At 33.9% G+C, this 16512-nt stretch overlaps 2 protein-coding genes across 3 annotated transcripts; one reads left to right on the top strand and one right to left on the bottom strand.

The window, feature by feature from the left end:
* Positions 1 to 330: 330 nt before the first annotated feature.
* Positions 331 to 7218, top strand: LOC107466550 (glutathione reductase, cytosolic). Of its 2 annotated transcripts, none has more exons than XM_016085536.3 (17): positions 331 to 569; positions 904 to 1081; positions 1633 to 1697; positions 1953 to 2022; positions 2681 to 2752; positions 3419 to 3622; positions 4008 to 4081; positions 4169 to 4252; positions 4449 to 4536; positions 4656 to 4737; positions 4773 to 4846; positions 5475 to 5582; positions 5716 to 5780; positions 5879 to 5992; positions 6494 to 6593; positions 6728 to 6781; positions 6959 to 7218. In XM_016085536.3, exons 2-17 carry the CDS (start codon positions 938 to 940, stop codon positions 7052 to 7054), a joined length of 1494 nt encoding a protein of 497 aa, XP_015941022.1. In that variant the 5' UTR covers positions 331 to 569; positions 904 to 937; the 3' UTR covers positions 7055 to 7218. The 2 variants fall into 2 exon arrangements, with proteins under 2 accessions (XP_015941022.1, XP_052110183.1); XM_052254223.1 differs by lacking the exon at positions 331 to 569 and adding an exon at positions 695 to 815.
* A 740-nt stretch (positions 7219 to 7958) lies between these two features.
* LOC107466580 (protein disulfide isomerase pTAC5, chloroplastic) lies at positions 7959 to 10808 on the bottom strand. The gene is made up of 6 exons (XM_016085579.3): positions 10085 to 10808; positions 9858 to 9953; positions 9371 to 9499; positions 8930 to 9170; positions 8279 to 8316; positions 7959 to 8184 (listed from the first exon to the last, which is right to left on the bottom strand). Exons 1-6 carry the CDS (start codon positions 10685 to 10687, stop codon positions 8089 to 8091), a joined length of 1203 nt encoding a protein of 400 aa, XP_015941065.1. The 5' UTR covers positions 10688 to 10808; the 3' UTR covers positions 7959 to 8088.
* Positions 10809 to 16512: the final 5704 nt, after the last annotated feature.

Genomic DNA, 16512 nt, shown 5'->3' with positions numbered 1-16512 from the left:
TTTCTTATTTTACTAACCTCTTCATTTAAAAAAAAATTAATTCTACAATTTCTTAATAATTTTTAGTAAGATTTTTATGGTGTTTATATAATTATATTAACAAGAGCAGAGGAAAACAGCAAATTGAAGGGAAGATAAGGAGGCTGAAGCAAATTTTGATTGCAAATGATTCCATGTTTTGAGTTTTGACATTCACAATAGAGACGTGATTGACTAACCATTCTCATGCATCTGAACGTGAACATGCCAATTGTTAATAAACCTTTTTTTTTTCTTTTTCCCATTTTCCTTGTTTTTCGTATTAGAACTTTAGAAGTAGAAGTGGAACTCTTTTGACCATTCGCGCCAACCTCGTCCTTTTTTCTTATTTATAAAATTTTTTATATTTATTTTATAGTTAGCAATCGGCATTCGGCAATATCATCACCTCCGTCATCGCATTTAATTCAATTCAATTCAATTTCATATATATATCTCTCTCTCTGATTGGATCTATATTCATTTTTTATTTTCTTCCCTTTCTCTTTCTCTTCTGAGCTACGTTCTGTACTGAACTAAACAAAACACAGGTAACAGAATCTTCCATTCCAGTTCACGCTTCAATCACTCTCTTATTTCGATTTCTCGTGTTTTCCTCTGATGAATTCTCACACACATACACATATCGCAATAACTTCTTCTCTCTTTTCCTGATGAATTAGTTAATGAACTTATCATGTTTATATATGCGATGAACTTTGCTGTTATTTGATCGTGTCGAAGTTTGAATTTTCGTTCCATATCACTCTGTGCAACCGATTATCAGTGTTTGATTTGTTAGTTGCTTTAATTTATATATATTTTTGTGTGCGAATGAATGAATTGATGATGACGAGGGAGATATACCTGTATGTGTTTATGTAGATTCAGTTTCCGACTTTGTACCTAAGCGATTGAGATGGAAAGTAGGAAGATGCTTAGCGAGGCTGAGACTAATAAATCTGCGGATCAAGTGGCCAGTTTTGACTTTGACTTGTTCGTTATTGGTGGTGGAAGTGGTGGCGTTCGTGCCGCTAGGTTCTCAGCTAATTTTGGAGCTAAGGTATCAAATTTACTGACATAACACCGTTTTTATACTGAAACAATTTGTAATTAAGTGACAAATACCTATATGCTCTCAAATAATATTTAATCTGTATTCCAAAATCGTTTACTCTTTTTTTTTATTATTATTATTCAACTTTTAACTATTTGTACATGAAACTTAGTAATCGTGAAGTTCTTAGGTGATAGTAGATTATCAATTTGAAGATGTGTAAAATCACGTTTCTTTGTGAGTCAACACTAAAATAGGGAATGCAATTTTGTAAGTGGTCGAGAAGCATATCCGAAGTGCTGCTCTCATGAGTTATGACCACTCAAGAATTTATCTTTTGATGAATGTAATCTAGTGTATGAGAGTCTTGACATTAACAACAGATTTTAAGTTGTGAAGTTTTTCAGCTTGGAACGTGGATGTATTTAGTAACAGGGAATAGTAGAATTGGAGGCATATAATGCTAGTAGAATTCTAGTTTATCCTCCCCTTCGACCTCCATATTCTTCTTCTTTTATTGGATCATCTAATAATATTCTAAAACTTGCTTTAAAAAGGTTGGAATTTGTGAGCTTCCGTATCATCCAATCAGCTCGGACAAGCATGGAGGCTTTGGTGGAACGTAAGTTCATTATAAGCTTGTACATTCTGTGCTAACATCTACATTAGCTCCAAGCAGTTACTTTTACGGTTATTTTTTGTTTTGCGCCTTCTTTAAGCTGCATTCGTAGATATACATTAATTTGGCTTTATGCTTCTGTTGTGTTATTGTCCCTCATTCTCCTTGCTGCTCAATAATATCACTTCAAGTACTGAGCAGTTCTTCAAAAATCTTATAATTTTTAAGTAATTAATTATTTTATTTTTCATTTCAAAGGTGTGTGATTCGTGGTTGTGTTCCCAAAAAGATTTTAGTCTATGGAGGAACTTTTGGAGGTGATCTTGAGGTAAGTATTCGATAATCGATATAAAGCTTATAATGCCAGCCATTATATTGAGTTTCTCAGTTTACATGATGGATTATTTTGCTCAGCTGTATATGTAGACCGATTGACATACTTTGCTCAATTGGTGTGTCTTTTCTTGCTGATTAAAGTTGATCTTTTGGAACTAAATGGAAAACAGTACAATTTGGTGGACAGAAGAGTATTTGATAATCGAATTAGAAAACAACTCATATTTTATAATTAGTATAACTATTAATTTGATAGCAGCAAGCAACCAAAATTATTCAGTTATTAACAAATAAACAGAAGGTTTTCTGTTACCTATGAATAACTCTAGGAAGTCTAGGTTTAAGTACAGCCCTATATATTCTTCTAAGCTTTTGCAGGACTTCTTACACTAGGTTCATAAGATTAGATAAGATCTGTTGCTGTTCTGTACGATTGGTTCAATTTCTCATGAAGTATGCGATGCAAACAGAATCCATATTTGATTTTCTCTAGTTGATCTATCAGAGTGTGTGTGTATGTGTGTGTGTGTGTGTACACCGCTATACTCAATTCATCAGTAGATAATTCTTATTTCAGACTTTCAGTACTTCCTGTATCTTCATTTTTTTGTTCACCTGTTATAACGATTTAAGAAATTTGACTGTTGTAGGATGCCAGAAATTTTGGTTGGGAATTGAGTGAGAAAATTGATTTCAACTGGAAGAAGCTCTTGCAAAAGAAGGTATTTCAAGTATCTTATGATTTTATTTGAGTAGAATTTTTAATCTTCTATTCATGTTATTTGTAGTTACTTCTACCAAAATTAGAAATATATTAATTGTTTTCTGTGAAGATGTTATTATCAAATCAAAATACACAAGTGAAATTTCACAAAAAGATTAAGAATTATAAGGAGGGATAATAACTTAACATCGGTATATCATTCCACCTTATTCTGTAATTGTATTATCTACAAAATAGTGCCAGTAAAGTGTTGAAGAAGGAAACTATTTCAAGATATTATATCATCCAGGTTCTGACTGGCCTTTTTCTGATTATATGTATAAAGTTGTCAACTTACATTTATTTTAACTTCCGACGAAATGTAATTGGAAAATTTGGTTCTTATATTGACTTTTATGAGACTGGCCAATTGAGATGAGAGATTAGCATATCTCTTTTATGTTATGTATTGCTTGATATCGCTGTACCTAAGAACCTTTATGAGGTGAACCTTTTATTATCTTTGCTTTTCTGGATGCTGATTCGTTTATAAAATCTTAATGTTTGTCCTCCTAACTATGCTTATATGCGGAAGCATAAAGGAATCTACTAATTACCGGAGAAATTTGGAAACTGTTTATCTATCTGTCGCTCAATATTCAAAAATTGTGTTGCAAAACTGCAGACAGACGAAATAAGCAGATTAAATGGAGTATACAAGCGGTTGTTATCCAGTGCTGGAGTTAAAACATTTGAAGGCCAGGGAAAGATAACGGGTCCAAATGAAGTTGAGGTGACCCAAATTGATGGCACAAAGTTGTCCTATACAGCGAAGCACATACTGATTGCAACTGGTAGCAGGGCCCAATTCCCAAATATTCCTGGACAGGTGAGTTTGTCTCTTTCAGAATACCGCTGCAAAATGGTGCAACCAAGGTGCAGTTGTTTACCAATCTATCTGATTATCATAGGCATATACCTTTGATCTTGTGATACCTATATTATGAAGTATTACTTAATAAGCTACTTATTTTAAAACGTGATACTTGTGAATTTCTACGTGCAAATCTGTTTTAGCTAAGTTTGAATATTTAAATTTCCTTATTGAAGGAAAGTATCCCTCTGAAAATTTTATTTGTCTTGTTTTATCATTCCAAAGCTGAAAGATGGGAATGACAAAAAACTTGTCAGGTTTGTTTTGTTTAGAGGGATGCATAATGCTTAATGTGGAATGCGCCAACTAATATGAATGTCGTGACTTTTTGTATATACAGGAGCTCGGTATAACATCTGATGAGGCATTAAGTTTGGAGGAAATTCCGAAGCGGGTGGTAGTTCATGGCGCTGGGTCTGTGTCTCTATCTTCTTAAGATGTAAATATCGGTTAACCTGCATACCGTGTTACTATGATTAATTTGCGCTATGTTGTTTTCAGTTATATTGCAGTTGAGTTTGCATCCATATGGCGCGGGATGGGTTCCGAAGTCCATCTAGTCTACAGGAAGGAACTTCCGTTGAGGTTGGACTATAAGGCTCTTATTTTATTAAACTTCATTATTGTGAAATCTTCTAGACAGAGGGGGAAAAAAATGGAAAGACAAGGGTATACACTAAGTGAAAATAAGACCAAACATATAGCTTCCAAATTGTGTTAGCTTGAATTCTTGCTCTGTATGTTTTTGCATACTCGCATTCTGAATAATGTTTTTTCGCAGAGGTTTTGATGATGAAATGAGAGCAGTGGTTGCAAAAAATCTTGAAGGCAGGGGGATTGTTTTACACCCGTCGACAAATTTGGCTCAGGTATTCCCTTTTGGGAATTTGCAACTCATGTTGAAGTAACTTCTAAGAAGTATAAATTATTTTTTCATCCCTGTCTTCAAGACTTCTCTGATTGCAAATTCGATACACTTATTTTCTAGTTGATCAAAACGGAGGATGGTATTAAAGTCATCACAGACCATGGTGAGGAGCTGATGGCCGATACTGTACTATTTGCCACTGGTAAGGATATTTAAGTGTTCTTTTGTTGGCTACAGGTAGGGCTCCTAATTCCAAGAGGTTAAATTTAGAAGCTGTAGGTGTGCAAGTTGACAAGATTGGAGCCATCAAGGTTTGCAGCTTTATCTTTCTATCTTTTGTTAATATCTTGAAAGTTGAACTTCAACTATGTTTTTCAGGTTGAAATGAGCTGAGAATGAGTGCCATCCATATGTTATGCCAGTATCTGTAATATGTTAATTCATTTCTTTTTATTTTGGGTTAAAAAAAATATGAATCCAGTTTGATTATGTATTACTAATGATCTCCAAACTTAAGTATGATATTTTCTATTGGAATTGTGTTTTGCAACAAGGAAATACAGTGAATAAAGCTAAAAATCCCGTAAGATTATTATAACGTTGATTAGATGCTGCTCTAGTTTGTCGTTAACTCCGGATAAATTATATTTATAAGGAATTTGTAAATCTAGTCTACATACATATGAAGTATAAGACAGACCCATGTCTGCTCTATCTTATATTGTTATACATACAGAACATACACATTACAGAGAAGTTAAGGTCCAAATTATCTAGTATTTTGCTTTGTATGTTCTAGTATTTATTTTATTTCTTCACCCCCATCAATTCCATGATCTTCATGTTATGCAATGCTTTTGTGAGTGGATGATTAGTAAATAGGTAAATAATGATTGCGATATTCATATACATTTTCTGTGTTTTTAATTTTTTTTCCAGGTTGATGAATACTCACGCACTAATGTACCTAGCATATGGGCAATTGGTGATGTGACGAATCGAATGAATCTTACTCCGGTGGCCTTGATGGAAGGCACATACTTTGCAGTAAGTGTTCCTCTTGCTGAAGTAATATCCCCTTTCATTTGTTTTTTCGTTTTAAATTTGGTGTTTGTCTGTGTCACCAATTACACCAACATAGTGAGGTATAGTATATCAATTTATTTGCTACTCTATGCAGAATACGGTATTTGGTAACAGACCATCGAAGCCAGACTACAGTAATATCCCCTGTGCAGTGTTCTGGTATGATTTTCTATCTCCTTACTTCTCAGTGTTACTCTTTTTTCATTTTCAATTATTCTATCGGCTGAATATTTCACTAACACATTTTTCTTCTGCAGTAATCCACCACTTTCTTGTGTTGGTCTCAGCGAGGAGCAGGCAATAAAGCAAGCAAATGGAGATGTGTTGGTTTTCACATCATCCTTTAATCCTATGAAAAACACCATCTCCGGGTATGTGTAGACTGTGCATGTGTAGTGATTATAGAGTTTTCAGCCATTTGTCATTTATTGAAGAGCAATGACTTACAGAATTCATGATAGCCCGATCCTTGGAACTCTTTTTTTCATATCGTGTTTTCCTTAATAGTTACAAAATATGTTATTTTGTCTTATTTTCAAAGCTTTGTGAAGGAAATGGTAAAAACAATTTTACCTTGATTCAATTATTTATATATCAATACATTGAATAGGAGCCTGAATGAAAATTAACATGAAGTCAGAATGAAATTCGAAAATTATATCAGACACCCCATGTTGATTTACATAGAACCACCACATTTGGAAATCGCTATCAATCTATTTTAAATGGAAAAAAAAAAAAAGAAAAAGCCCTGGCTAGTCGTGAGCTTTTTTCTGAGTTCGAGCTCTTCAATATTGGATATTTTTCTTACATCCTTTGTCTATGTGTACCCTTTTCATAATCATCTCAAAATGCTTAAAATTTTGAAATAGGCGACAAGAAAAAACTGTTATGAAGCTTGTTGTGGATGCTGCGACAGATAAGGTCCTTGGAGCATCCATGTGTGGACCAGATGCACCTGAAATCATGCAGGTATCTATCTATCCATCTTAATGCCCTCACACAGGCTGTTAGCTATGAAGAAATCCTTGGCTATCTGATAAAATTTCATTTCCTCATGATGGTTTATAGTTATGATTCCTGATATGCATTTTGATGATCAATAGGGTATTGCTATTGCCCTGAAATGCGACGCTACAAAGGCTCAATTTGACACCACAGTAAGTTCACATCTTCATGAATCTTGTATTATTTTTGTTAATATTTTCTTAGGTACTAGTGGCTTTAATGATATTGCCACTCCTAAACGCATTTACTAACACATTTCAAATAGTTGTGCAAGTTCCATTCATAAATATATATTTCTCTAATTGCGTGACTTGACTTTTTTTCTCTAGGTGGGAATACACCCATCTTCTGCAGAAGAATTCGTTACCATGAGGTCCGTGACAAGGCGCATCCCTGTTGGTACCACACCTAAGACAAACCTATGAACTATGCCAAGTTTGAACTTTAATTTATTTCCCTCCCTTAGAATTACTTGTATTATTTTATATATTAAATATCTATCTTAAATGTACCAATATGGAGGTTCTTTGTTATCATTTAGTATCTGTAAAATGCATTTCATTAAAAGTTTCACATGAGAGCTGCTCAATTCACTGCTTTTTCGTCTTTGATGCGTTCTCTTAGTCATTTTTTTCACTATGGTCCTGCTAAATTTGCAGAGTCCCCTTCCTTATGAGTGGCAATGATAAATAGGATTTTTTATTTAAATAAATAAAATAAATTTAATAATTATCAAAATAAAAAATATTTATCGAAATAAATACCCATCTCTTATCTCGTTTACACTAGATAATTTTGCATATATTTCATTTATACTTTAAACGAAATACATGCAAAATTATCTCGTAAACGAAATAAGAGAAAAATATTCATTTCGATAAATATTTTTTAAATTATTTATTTTGATAATTATTATAATTAATTTATTTATTAAAATAAAAAATCCATGATAAATATTGTTCGTTTGACGATAACTGACATTAAGAGTATATGAAATAAGACATTATATTATATTATATAGTACTCCAAAACTATGAAACATTTAATTCTATTACCCACGTCGCGTCTTACCTGTCTCGTATCGTATCATTTCTTCATACACTTGAAAATAAATTCAATAAGTCTCCTTGTGAAAAATCTTCAAATTAACAGAGCGTTACGCAATTTTGTTTTTGTGATAAAAAAATATATTAAGTCTGTAGCAAACGCAGTTCGTACATGGGAGGAAGAGGAATTGTAGGCTTCCGACAGCAATAAAATTGTTGGCCTCTGTAAAGCTTCAGTAAGCTCCAAAGCCCCTAATCTTTTTTTATATTCAACTTATTTAACTTTTCACTCCAAGGTTGTTTTGTATTAAATAGTTTTATCTGTTTGAAGAAAATCTCAGAACACAATTCGTAATGCACTGATATTGATAATCATATACATGTTTGAAATCATAAGGAAATGTATGGCATACCTATACCCTAGCTTTCCCTCCACAAATATCACATATAGTATACCCTAGGCCTTCACAATATGGACATTTTGCATCCTCATCTACCCATTCCAAAAACTGCATTGAGGGGTTCATTGGTGAGTTCAAAGCTTTGTTCAACACAAGAAAATTACAAAATAAAGCTTTCTTGGAAATAAACAATATTACTTACTTGAGGTTCAACATTTGGCTCACCACTTCCATCACACTCTGCCAAAAAGGAAATGGAAAACTGAGTGGAGATAAGTAGGATATTTTCGGAGTTGATCATGAATAGTAATTTAAGTAGACAGTGTTATCATAACTCATAAGCAAGTCAAAAAGCAATGATTTTCCTTGTAATGGTTATTATAAGAGACCTGAATGAAGTTTAATAGTATCAGTTAAACTAACATGAAATAGAATATTTTCTCACCAAAATTATTTATAATAAAGAGTATTAATCAAAGAAGTTAAATAAACAAACATTAGTATGAACAGGGCAAAAATAAAATATCTTCTCACTTCAAAGCAAAACAAAAATCTCAATATTAATTACTCCCATTATTATTGTCCTTTTAATAATCTCAATAAATTTTTTTCAAGTAATCTAAGCACAATAGCAAGTGATAGCTCTAAGGAATATTTTCTACTTGATACTAGAAATGAAACTATCCATCATGTATCCTGCAAAATCAGGCAGCTAAGAAATGGAATGGTGTTTTATAGAAGTTACTTGTGTACTTCTTCTATTCCAAATGAATTATGAAAGCTCTTGAAACAAATTTCCTTGGAATTAAGAGTTCCTGAAGAGACTAATCGGTAGTCAAGGGACCGTACATACCTGTACATAACAAACGGCCTTCCCCACGACATTGAAGGCATTTGGTTGTTCCATCCTTCTTCTTGCTCTTATCAAGTCCATCACTTGAGGTGAGTCTTGAGGGTTCTTCCCACCGATTCTCTCCAAGAAGAAAAACTCCCCGACAGGTGGCTTCTATTTCTGTGTCACCTTTCTTCACAACTTTCTGCTGAACTTCTGAAATTTCTGTCACAGAAGCAACCACAGCTCCATTTTCCCCTTCCTAGAACACATGGAGAATAGAAATTCAATCCAAAACCATTCTTATATTTTCTCTCATCATTATTTTATACATATATAACCAATCGTAGGAGTGAAGAGCATTTAAGCTCTATCAGAAACCAAGTTTTCAGACAGAAATTTAATAAAAGCAACATAGAAGATTAACGTAAACAAGAAGCTACAAATTAATAACCAGCATACATGCGATGAAACACTAGTGGATTTTCTGTTTTCATTGGCATTGCCTGAATCCTTGGTTTGTATCTCCAAATAAAGCCTTTCAAGAAGTTCAGATGTCATAACACCATCCTCAGAGGCACCTAATGCAGCCTGTCAATAAAATGTCATTACCCTTATATGAAAAAAACCCATGAAAAACAAGTCAACAGGGCGTGATATACAGAAAAACAGTTTTTGAAAGTGAGCTTTGAAACAATAGTTGAGTTGTCCACGAGACCACAAGGTCACTGAGTTCAAATCAGGTTTAGAGGCCTACGTTCCTACATAACATATAATGCTGGATGCTTTGCACCAAGCTGTCTTTTAACTCTTTTAGTACAATAAGTTTATAACAAATAATCTTCTCTCAGCAATTTCACATAAAAAAAACTTTATGCAAAATAATATTAATAACAAGTTAACAACACCATTAACGATTTTTTTTTAAATAGAAAAATGAGGGACTAACTTGCCAAGTCTTGACAGCTCGTTCAGTGCCACTGGAGAAGCTGGAAAACTCCATGTCCTCCTCGCCTGAGTAAAATCCTAATTTCAGCAACGCTTCCTATCATTATTTCATTCCACACAAAATAAATAAATAAATAATCACAAAACACCAATTCCCAGCACAAACAAGTAAAGAGGAATTAATAACAATAATTGTAATAATGACAATAATAGAAAATTGCAACAAACCTGCATCTCTCGAACTTGTTCTCCTTCGGAACCCATCCGCAGAGTGATCCTCTTCTCAACCTTAGCAGCAGCGTCCTCAATAAGCACAACCTCCTTTTCATGCTCAAGAACCTCTTCTTCTTCTTTTTCTGCATCGAGTTCCTCCTTCTTCTTCTCGACCAGTACCAGCCTCTGCTGCTGCGAATTCGATCCACTCTCCAAAACAAGGTTCTTATCCTTCAAAGCTTGCAACAGCGCTGCCACATTCGGAACCGCCTCCGAAGAAGAAACCTCCTGCGCCAGAAGCCGTCGCTCCAGGGCCTGAACCTGCATCCTGAGCTCGGCAATCTCCCGGAGCAGAGCGTCCCGCTCACGCGCCCAACGCTGCTCCTCCCGGAGCCAGCGCTGCTCTTCGCGGATCCAACGCTTCTCCTCGCGGAGCCAGCGCTGCTCCTCGCGGTCGGAACTGGAAGGAGAAGAGGTGGAGCAGCGGCATGTGAGGGACGAGAAGTTGTTGGAGGGAAGAAGGAGGAGTAGAGTGGGGGATTTAGGAGAGAAGAGCGGGGAGTGGCTTTTGGTGGTTAGGGAGAGAGGGGGAAGAGGTAGGGAGGCAGAAGAAGACATTGATGAGAAAGAGAGTATGCTTTGAGTGTGGTTGCCATGGATGCTCCCGTAATAGTGATGGGTAAGAGGAACTCAGGAACGAAGATATTTTCGTTGCTAATTGCGATTACTCTATTATCTCCAGCACAGGGCGCTTTTCAAAGAATTGGTACTCAAAGAATTTAAAACCAGACACTTTAGTTTCTAACTAAAATTAATTACTTGATTGATTTCTAATAATTAATTTTGTTGGTCATTTTGGTTCTTTATTTCGTTAACTCTAACGGATGATAAAATAGTCCCTGACAACTTTAACGGAGGACAAAATAGTCCTTGAAAACTCTAATAAAGAATAAAATGATCCCTAACCCCTTTATTCGAAAACGACACTGTTCTTCCCCAATTTTTATCATATCTCGTATAACCCTAATATTCATACTCTCATTCTTCATCTTCACAGTCTTTTTTTCCATCTTTTCCTTCCTCCTCTTTATCTCCAAGATTAAGTCATGGTGTGATTGTCACACGTGTCGCACCTAGCTCAACATGTCATAGACCACACACTTCCTAAATATTTGTGACTGGTACATCCACCTCCTCTGCACTTCACTCACCAAAAGCATTCACTTTCACGTCTTCGATAACATCACCTCCAACCCTGACACGTCCACGACATCCTCAACACCAAGTTCTACAACTACTCCAAGGGCACGCCTTTCTCTACTCTCTGGCAAGCAATATAGATTGTTGGACATTAGGACATCATGAGAAGATTTTCCTTCGACATCATATACAAATTCTCATTTGAAATAGACACCGAGTGCTTCATTCCTTATTTTCCAGAGTCTAACTTGGCAGACAGTTTCGACCTCGCATCCAAACTATTAGTACAACGAATAATGTCGCCGTTGCCGCTCATATGGAAACTGAAGCAATTACTGAACATTGGGTCAGAGAAGAAGTTAAAGGAAGCGATCGAAGTGGTGGACAATGTGGTCATGGAGATGATAGAGCAGAAGAGGAGGGAGATGGCAACGATGACGATGGGTCTTAACAAATCAGACTTGCTGTCTAGATTTATGGGATCCATCGAAGACGATAACTAGTTGAGAGACGTAGGCATTATTTTCTTGAGTATGAATTAGTTGAGAACAAGTTGAGGATTTTTTCTTGTGAACATTAAATTTATAGAGTGTGCATTGTGTAGTTTGAAGTTACAGTGTTAAACTGCTAGTGTTATGCGAGATATGATGAAAATTATGAGAGAACAGTATCGTTTCCGAACAGAGAAGATCATGGACCATTTTGTTCCCTGTTAGAGTTGTCACTTGTCAGGGACTATTTTGTCCTCCGTTAGAGTTAACGGAGTAAAGGACTTAAGTGACTGACGGAATTAATTATTAGGGACCAATCGAGTAATTAATTTTAGTTAGAGACTAAAGTGTCCAATCTGAAATTCTTTAAGGAACAAAATGGATATATACTCAAATTTTTTCAATCATGTACCACTAAAATTAGTTATTTGTATAAAATATATATTAAAATATAAAATATATATTAAAATTAATTAAATTAAATATATTAATATAAAAATATAGTAGTTAATTTTAATTAGGAGTGGCAATATATATCTAATATGCGTGTACCCAATTCAACTTTATTCTATGCCAATACGATCCGTAGTGGATAGGTAGGGTGCGGGTAGGGTTCTTGTGCGAATGCAAAAGATGTTGTCACTAAAAAAATCGTTAATTGATAATTTAATTTTTTTTACATAAAAGTCAGTTTTATTTTAAATTATCATCAAGTTATATAATAATGTTGTATCTTTTTTGTAATTTGCGGGTAAGGTCAGATACCCGCAAATTAATAACGGATAGGATTAGGGTTAAGTTTATATAAAAATATTAACCTACGAGTAGGGTTAGGGTTGGATCAGGATTGGATCCAAACCTTACCCTACTCTACCCTACCCATTGCCACCCCTAATTTTAATATATAAATAATATTTTTAAAATTTTTAATCTAGAGCTAACATATATTTGTTGGATATAGTTCAATAAACTCAGTACATAAGCTTGTGAATTGAATTTTAGTGCGATTTTAAATTCATATATTAAATAGAGTAAAGACTCAATTCGATCTTTATCCATTTTTACGAAAGATAACTTGATTTTCGTCCAAAAAAAATAGACACTTGGTTCCTCAATTTTTTTATTTTGGGATAATATGATTTCTCTGCTAAAAGAATTATTAAATAATAACAAAAATTAATTTTGTGGCGGTTTTAAACCCCACAAAATTCTTTTCAATAATATAATCAATTACTACCATTATTACCACTATCTTCTTCATGCTTATTATTATCACTCCTACCTTTATTATTTTTATTGTGAAATCATATTCTATCATTATCATCATCTCCTCTACCGTCATCATCACCAATACTAATATTATCAACATTAAAGTTCTCTTCTTTTATTTTTTATTAGGTATTATTTTTTTCCTTTAAAAGGTATTGTACTACAATTACTTTTTTTGCGACATTATTTTAATCAATGATTTTTCTTCACTTAACTATCATTGGTGAAGGAATTTTTCAAAAACAAACTTATTAATAGTTTGTGGAGATTTAAAACCCTCCACAAAATACAAATAAAATTTTCACAAAACTAATTTTTGTTATTATTTAACAAATTTTTTAACAGAAATATCATATTGTTCCAAAATAAAAAGGTTGAGAGTAATTAGTTAAGGAATAAAATCAATTCAAAAATAATTTTAACACAAATCGAAAATATTAAGAATAAAAAAATTAAAATTAAAATATTTAAAAAAATTAAAAACGTTAACAAAAAAATATCTTTTATCCTAATAAAAAAATGTTAGCAAAAGAAATGGTCTTTAAAAATGATTTAAAATCTTACAAATTTCTAAAAAATAATAAAAATAAATAATATTTTAGGTAAAAAAAGTTTATAAATTAAAATAATATTTTAAAATTTATAATTATAACCAAAAAGTGATTATTTTGGTATGGTAATAATTTTATAATTTTTTTTGTGACTAATAATTTTATGAATTTAATCTAAGAATTAACTATTAAATAATACAAACGATCAAAAAAGATAACAGAATACAATGTTAATTTGTAATGAATAAACACAAGATATTATTTGGGAAGAAAAAGAAAGACATTTTAATATTGATAATACTCACTATTGAAATTTGAGGTCGGACTCAAGTTGACTCCTAAAATTATAATTGACTCAATTCAACCTTAAAATTTATAATAGTAACTCATATTAATTTTTAAGCTAATTTTTATAAATGGCATATTGATTTTGTATCTTAACTTGCTAAAATTTAGATTTCTCGTCTAAGATTTCATATGACTAAGACTTACTAGATTTCCTAAAAATTTGATTGCCTCTCCAACATTCTCAAGAAGACGATAATAACAAGTTCAATTTGAAAATTTTGTGATTCTAGGAGCAATAATCAAACTTTGGAGGATCTCATAAATCATGATCACATAGAATTTGGGTTAAAAATCTAAATCACAACAAGTTAATGTATCCATTAATGGAGATTAGCTCAAAGTTAATGTGAGTTGCGATTATAAATTTCATGGTATAATTTAAGTCCATTAAAATTTTAAGGATCAAATTGAATCCGACTTTAAATTTTAAGGGACAAATTAAATATTAACTCGCACAACTACAACATCTTTCATGGTTGTTCTTTCCTTAGCTGATTCAGCTAAGTAATTCAAAGTAAGTTTCATGAGAGATGATAGGCAAAATTGTGATTTACTCTTTTCATAACTTGAACAATTCTTAGCAATGGCTCCAAAAACTTGGTGCACACTACTATGGTTCACTCACATTCTTCACAACTTCGCACAACTAACCATCAAGTGCACTGGGTCGTCCAAGTAAAACCTTACGTGAGTAAGGGTCGATCCCACGGAGATTGTTGGTATGAAGCAAGCTATGGTCATCTTGTAAATCTTAGTTAGCGGATTCAAATGGTTATAATGGTTTTCGAAAATAATAATAAATAAAGCATAAAATAAAGATAGAGATACTTATGTAAATCATTAGTGGGAATTTCAGATAAGCGCATGAAGATGCTGTGTTCCTTCTGAATCTCTGCTTTCCTACTGCTTTCATCCAATCCTTCTTACTCCTTTCTATGGCAAGCTGTATGTAGGGCATCACCGTTGTCAATGGCTACTTTCCATCCTCTCAGTGAAAATGGTCCAAATGCTCTTGTCACAGCACGGCTAATCATCTATCGGTTCTCGATCATGTCGGAATAGAATCCATTGATTCTTTTGCGTCTGTCACTACGCCCAACAATCGCGAGTTTGAAACTCGTTACAGTCATTCAATCCCTGAATCCTACTCGGAATACCACAGACAATGTTTAGACTTTCCGGATTCTCAAGAATGGCCACCAATAATTCTAGCTTATACCACGAAGATTCTGATTAAGGAATCCAAGAGATACACGCTCGATCTAAGGTAGAACGGAAGTAGTTGTCAGTCACGCGTTCATAAGGACGGATGATGATGAGTGTCACGGATCATCACATCCATCAGGTTGAAGTGCAGCGAATATCTTAGAATAAGAATAAGCTTGAATTGAATAGAAGAACAGTAGTAATTGTATTAATTCTCGAGGTACAGCAGAGCTCCACACTTTAATCTATGGTGTGTAGAAACTCCACCGTTGAAAATACATAAGTGATGGTCCAGGCATGCCGAATGGCCAACCTCCAAAACGTGATCAAGGGATCAAAAGATAATCCAAAGATAGATACCAAGATGAAATTACAATAGTAAAAAGTCCTATTTATACTAGACTAGCTACTAGGGTTTACAAAAATAAGTTTAAGTGCAGAAATCCACTTCCGGAACCCACTTTGGTGTGTGCTTGGGCTGAGCTTGAGCTTTACACATGCAGAGGCTTCTCTTGGGGTTAAACACCAAGTTGTAACGTCTGTTTGGCGTTTAACTCTGGTTTGTGACGTGTTTCTGGCGTTTTACTCCAGAATGCAGCATTGAACTGGAGTTGAACGCCATTTTGCGTCATCTAAACTCGAACCAAGTATAGACCATTATATATTGCTGGAAAGCCCTGGATGTCTACTTTCCAACGCAGTTGAGAGCGCGCCATTTGGAGTTTTGTAGATCCAGAAAAGTCATTTCGAGTGTAGGAAGGTCAGAATCCAACAGCATCAGCATTCCTTTTTCAGCCTGAATAAGATTTTTGCTCAGGTCCCTCAATTTCAGCTAGAAAATACCTGAAATCACAGAAAAACACACAAACTCATAGTAAAGTCCAGAAATGTGAATTTTGCATAAAAACTAATAAAAACATCCCTAAAAGTAGCTAGATCCTACTAAAAACTACCTAAAAACAATGCCAAAAAACGTATAAATTATCCGCTCATCACAACACCAAACTTAAATTGTTGCTTGTCCCCAAGTAACTAAAAATTAAATAGGATAAAAAGAAGAGAATATACTATAAATCTCAAAATATCAATGAATATTAGTTCTAATTAGATGAGCGGGACTTGTAGCTTTTTGCTTCTAAACAGTTTTGGCATCTCACTTTTTGAAGTTTAGAATGATTGGCATCTATAGGAACTTAGAGTTCAGATAGTGTTATTGATTCTCCTAGTTAAGTATGTTGATTCTTGAATACAGCTACTTTTATGAGTCTTGGCCGTGGCCCTAAGCACTTTGTTTTTCAGTATTACCACCGGATACATAAATGCCACAGACACATGAATGGGTGAACCTTTTCAGATTGTGACTCAGCTTTGCTAAAGT

This window comes from Arachis duranensis, chromosome 9, assembly GCF_000817695.3.
Source record: "Arachis duranensis cultivar V14167 chromosome 9, aradu.V14167.gnm2.J7QH, whole genome shotgun sequence".
In the NCBI taxonomy this organism is placed as follows: domain Eukaryota; kingdom Viridiplantae; phylum Streptophyta; class Magnoliopsida; order Fabales; family Fabaceae; genus Arachis; species Arachis duranensis.
Note: the sequence above shows the minus strand (reverse complement) of the source record. Positions and strands in the feature narration are given on the sequence as shown.

Bases quoted from the DNA above. Each gene is read 5' to 3' on its own strand.
- LOC107466550 (XM_016085536.3), top strand. From the start codon at position 938: ATGGAAAGTAGGAAGATGCTTAGCGAGGCTGAGACTAATAAATCTGCG. The intron at 4,082-4,168 runs GTCTGTGTCTCT...TGTTGTTTTCAG, and splicing joins GTGGTAGTTCATGGCGCTGG to TTATATTGCAGTTGAGTTTG. The intron at 6,782-6,958 runs GTAAGTTCACAT...TTTTTTCTCTAG, and splicing joins AGGCTCAATTTGACACCACA to GTGGGAATACACCCATCTTC.
- LOC107466580 (XM_016085579.3), bottom strand. From the start codon at position 10,687: ATGTCTTCTTCTGCCTCCCTACCTCTTCCCCCTCTCTCCCTAACCACC. The intron at 9,500-9,857 runs GTTAGTCCCTCA...TTTTATTGACAG, and splicing joins GAGCTGTCAAGACTTGGCAA to GCTGCATTAGGTGCCTCTGA. The intron at 8,185-8,278 runs GTAAGTAATATT...CCCTCAATGCAG, and splicing joins AGCCAAATGTTGAACCTCAA to TTTTTGGAATGGGTAGATGA.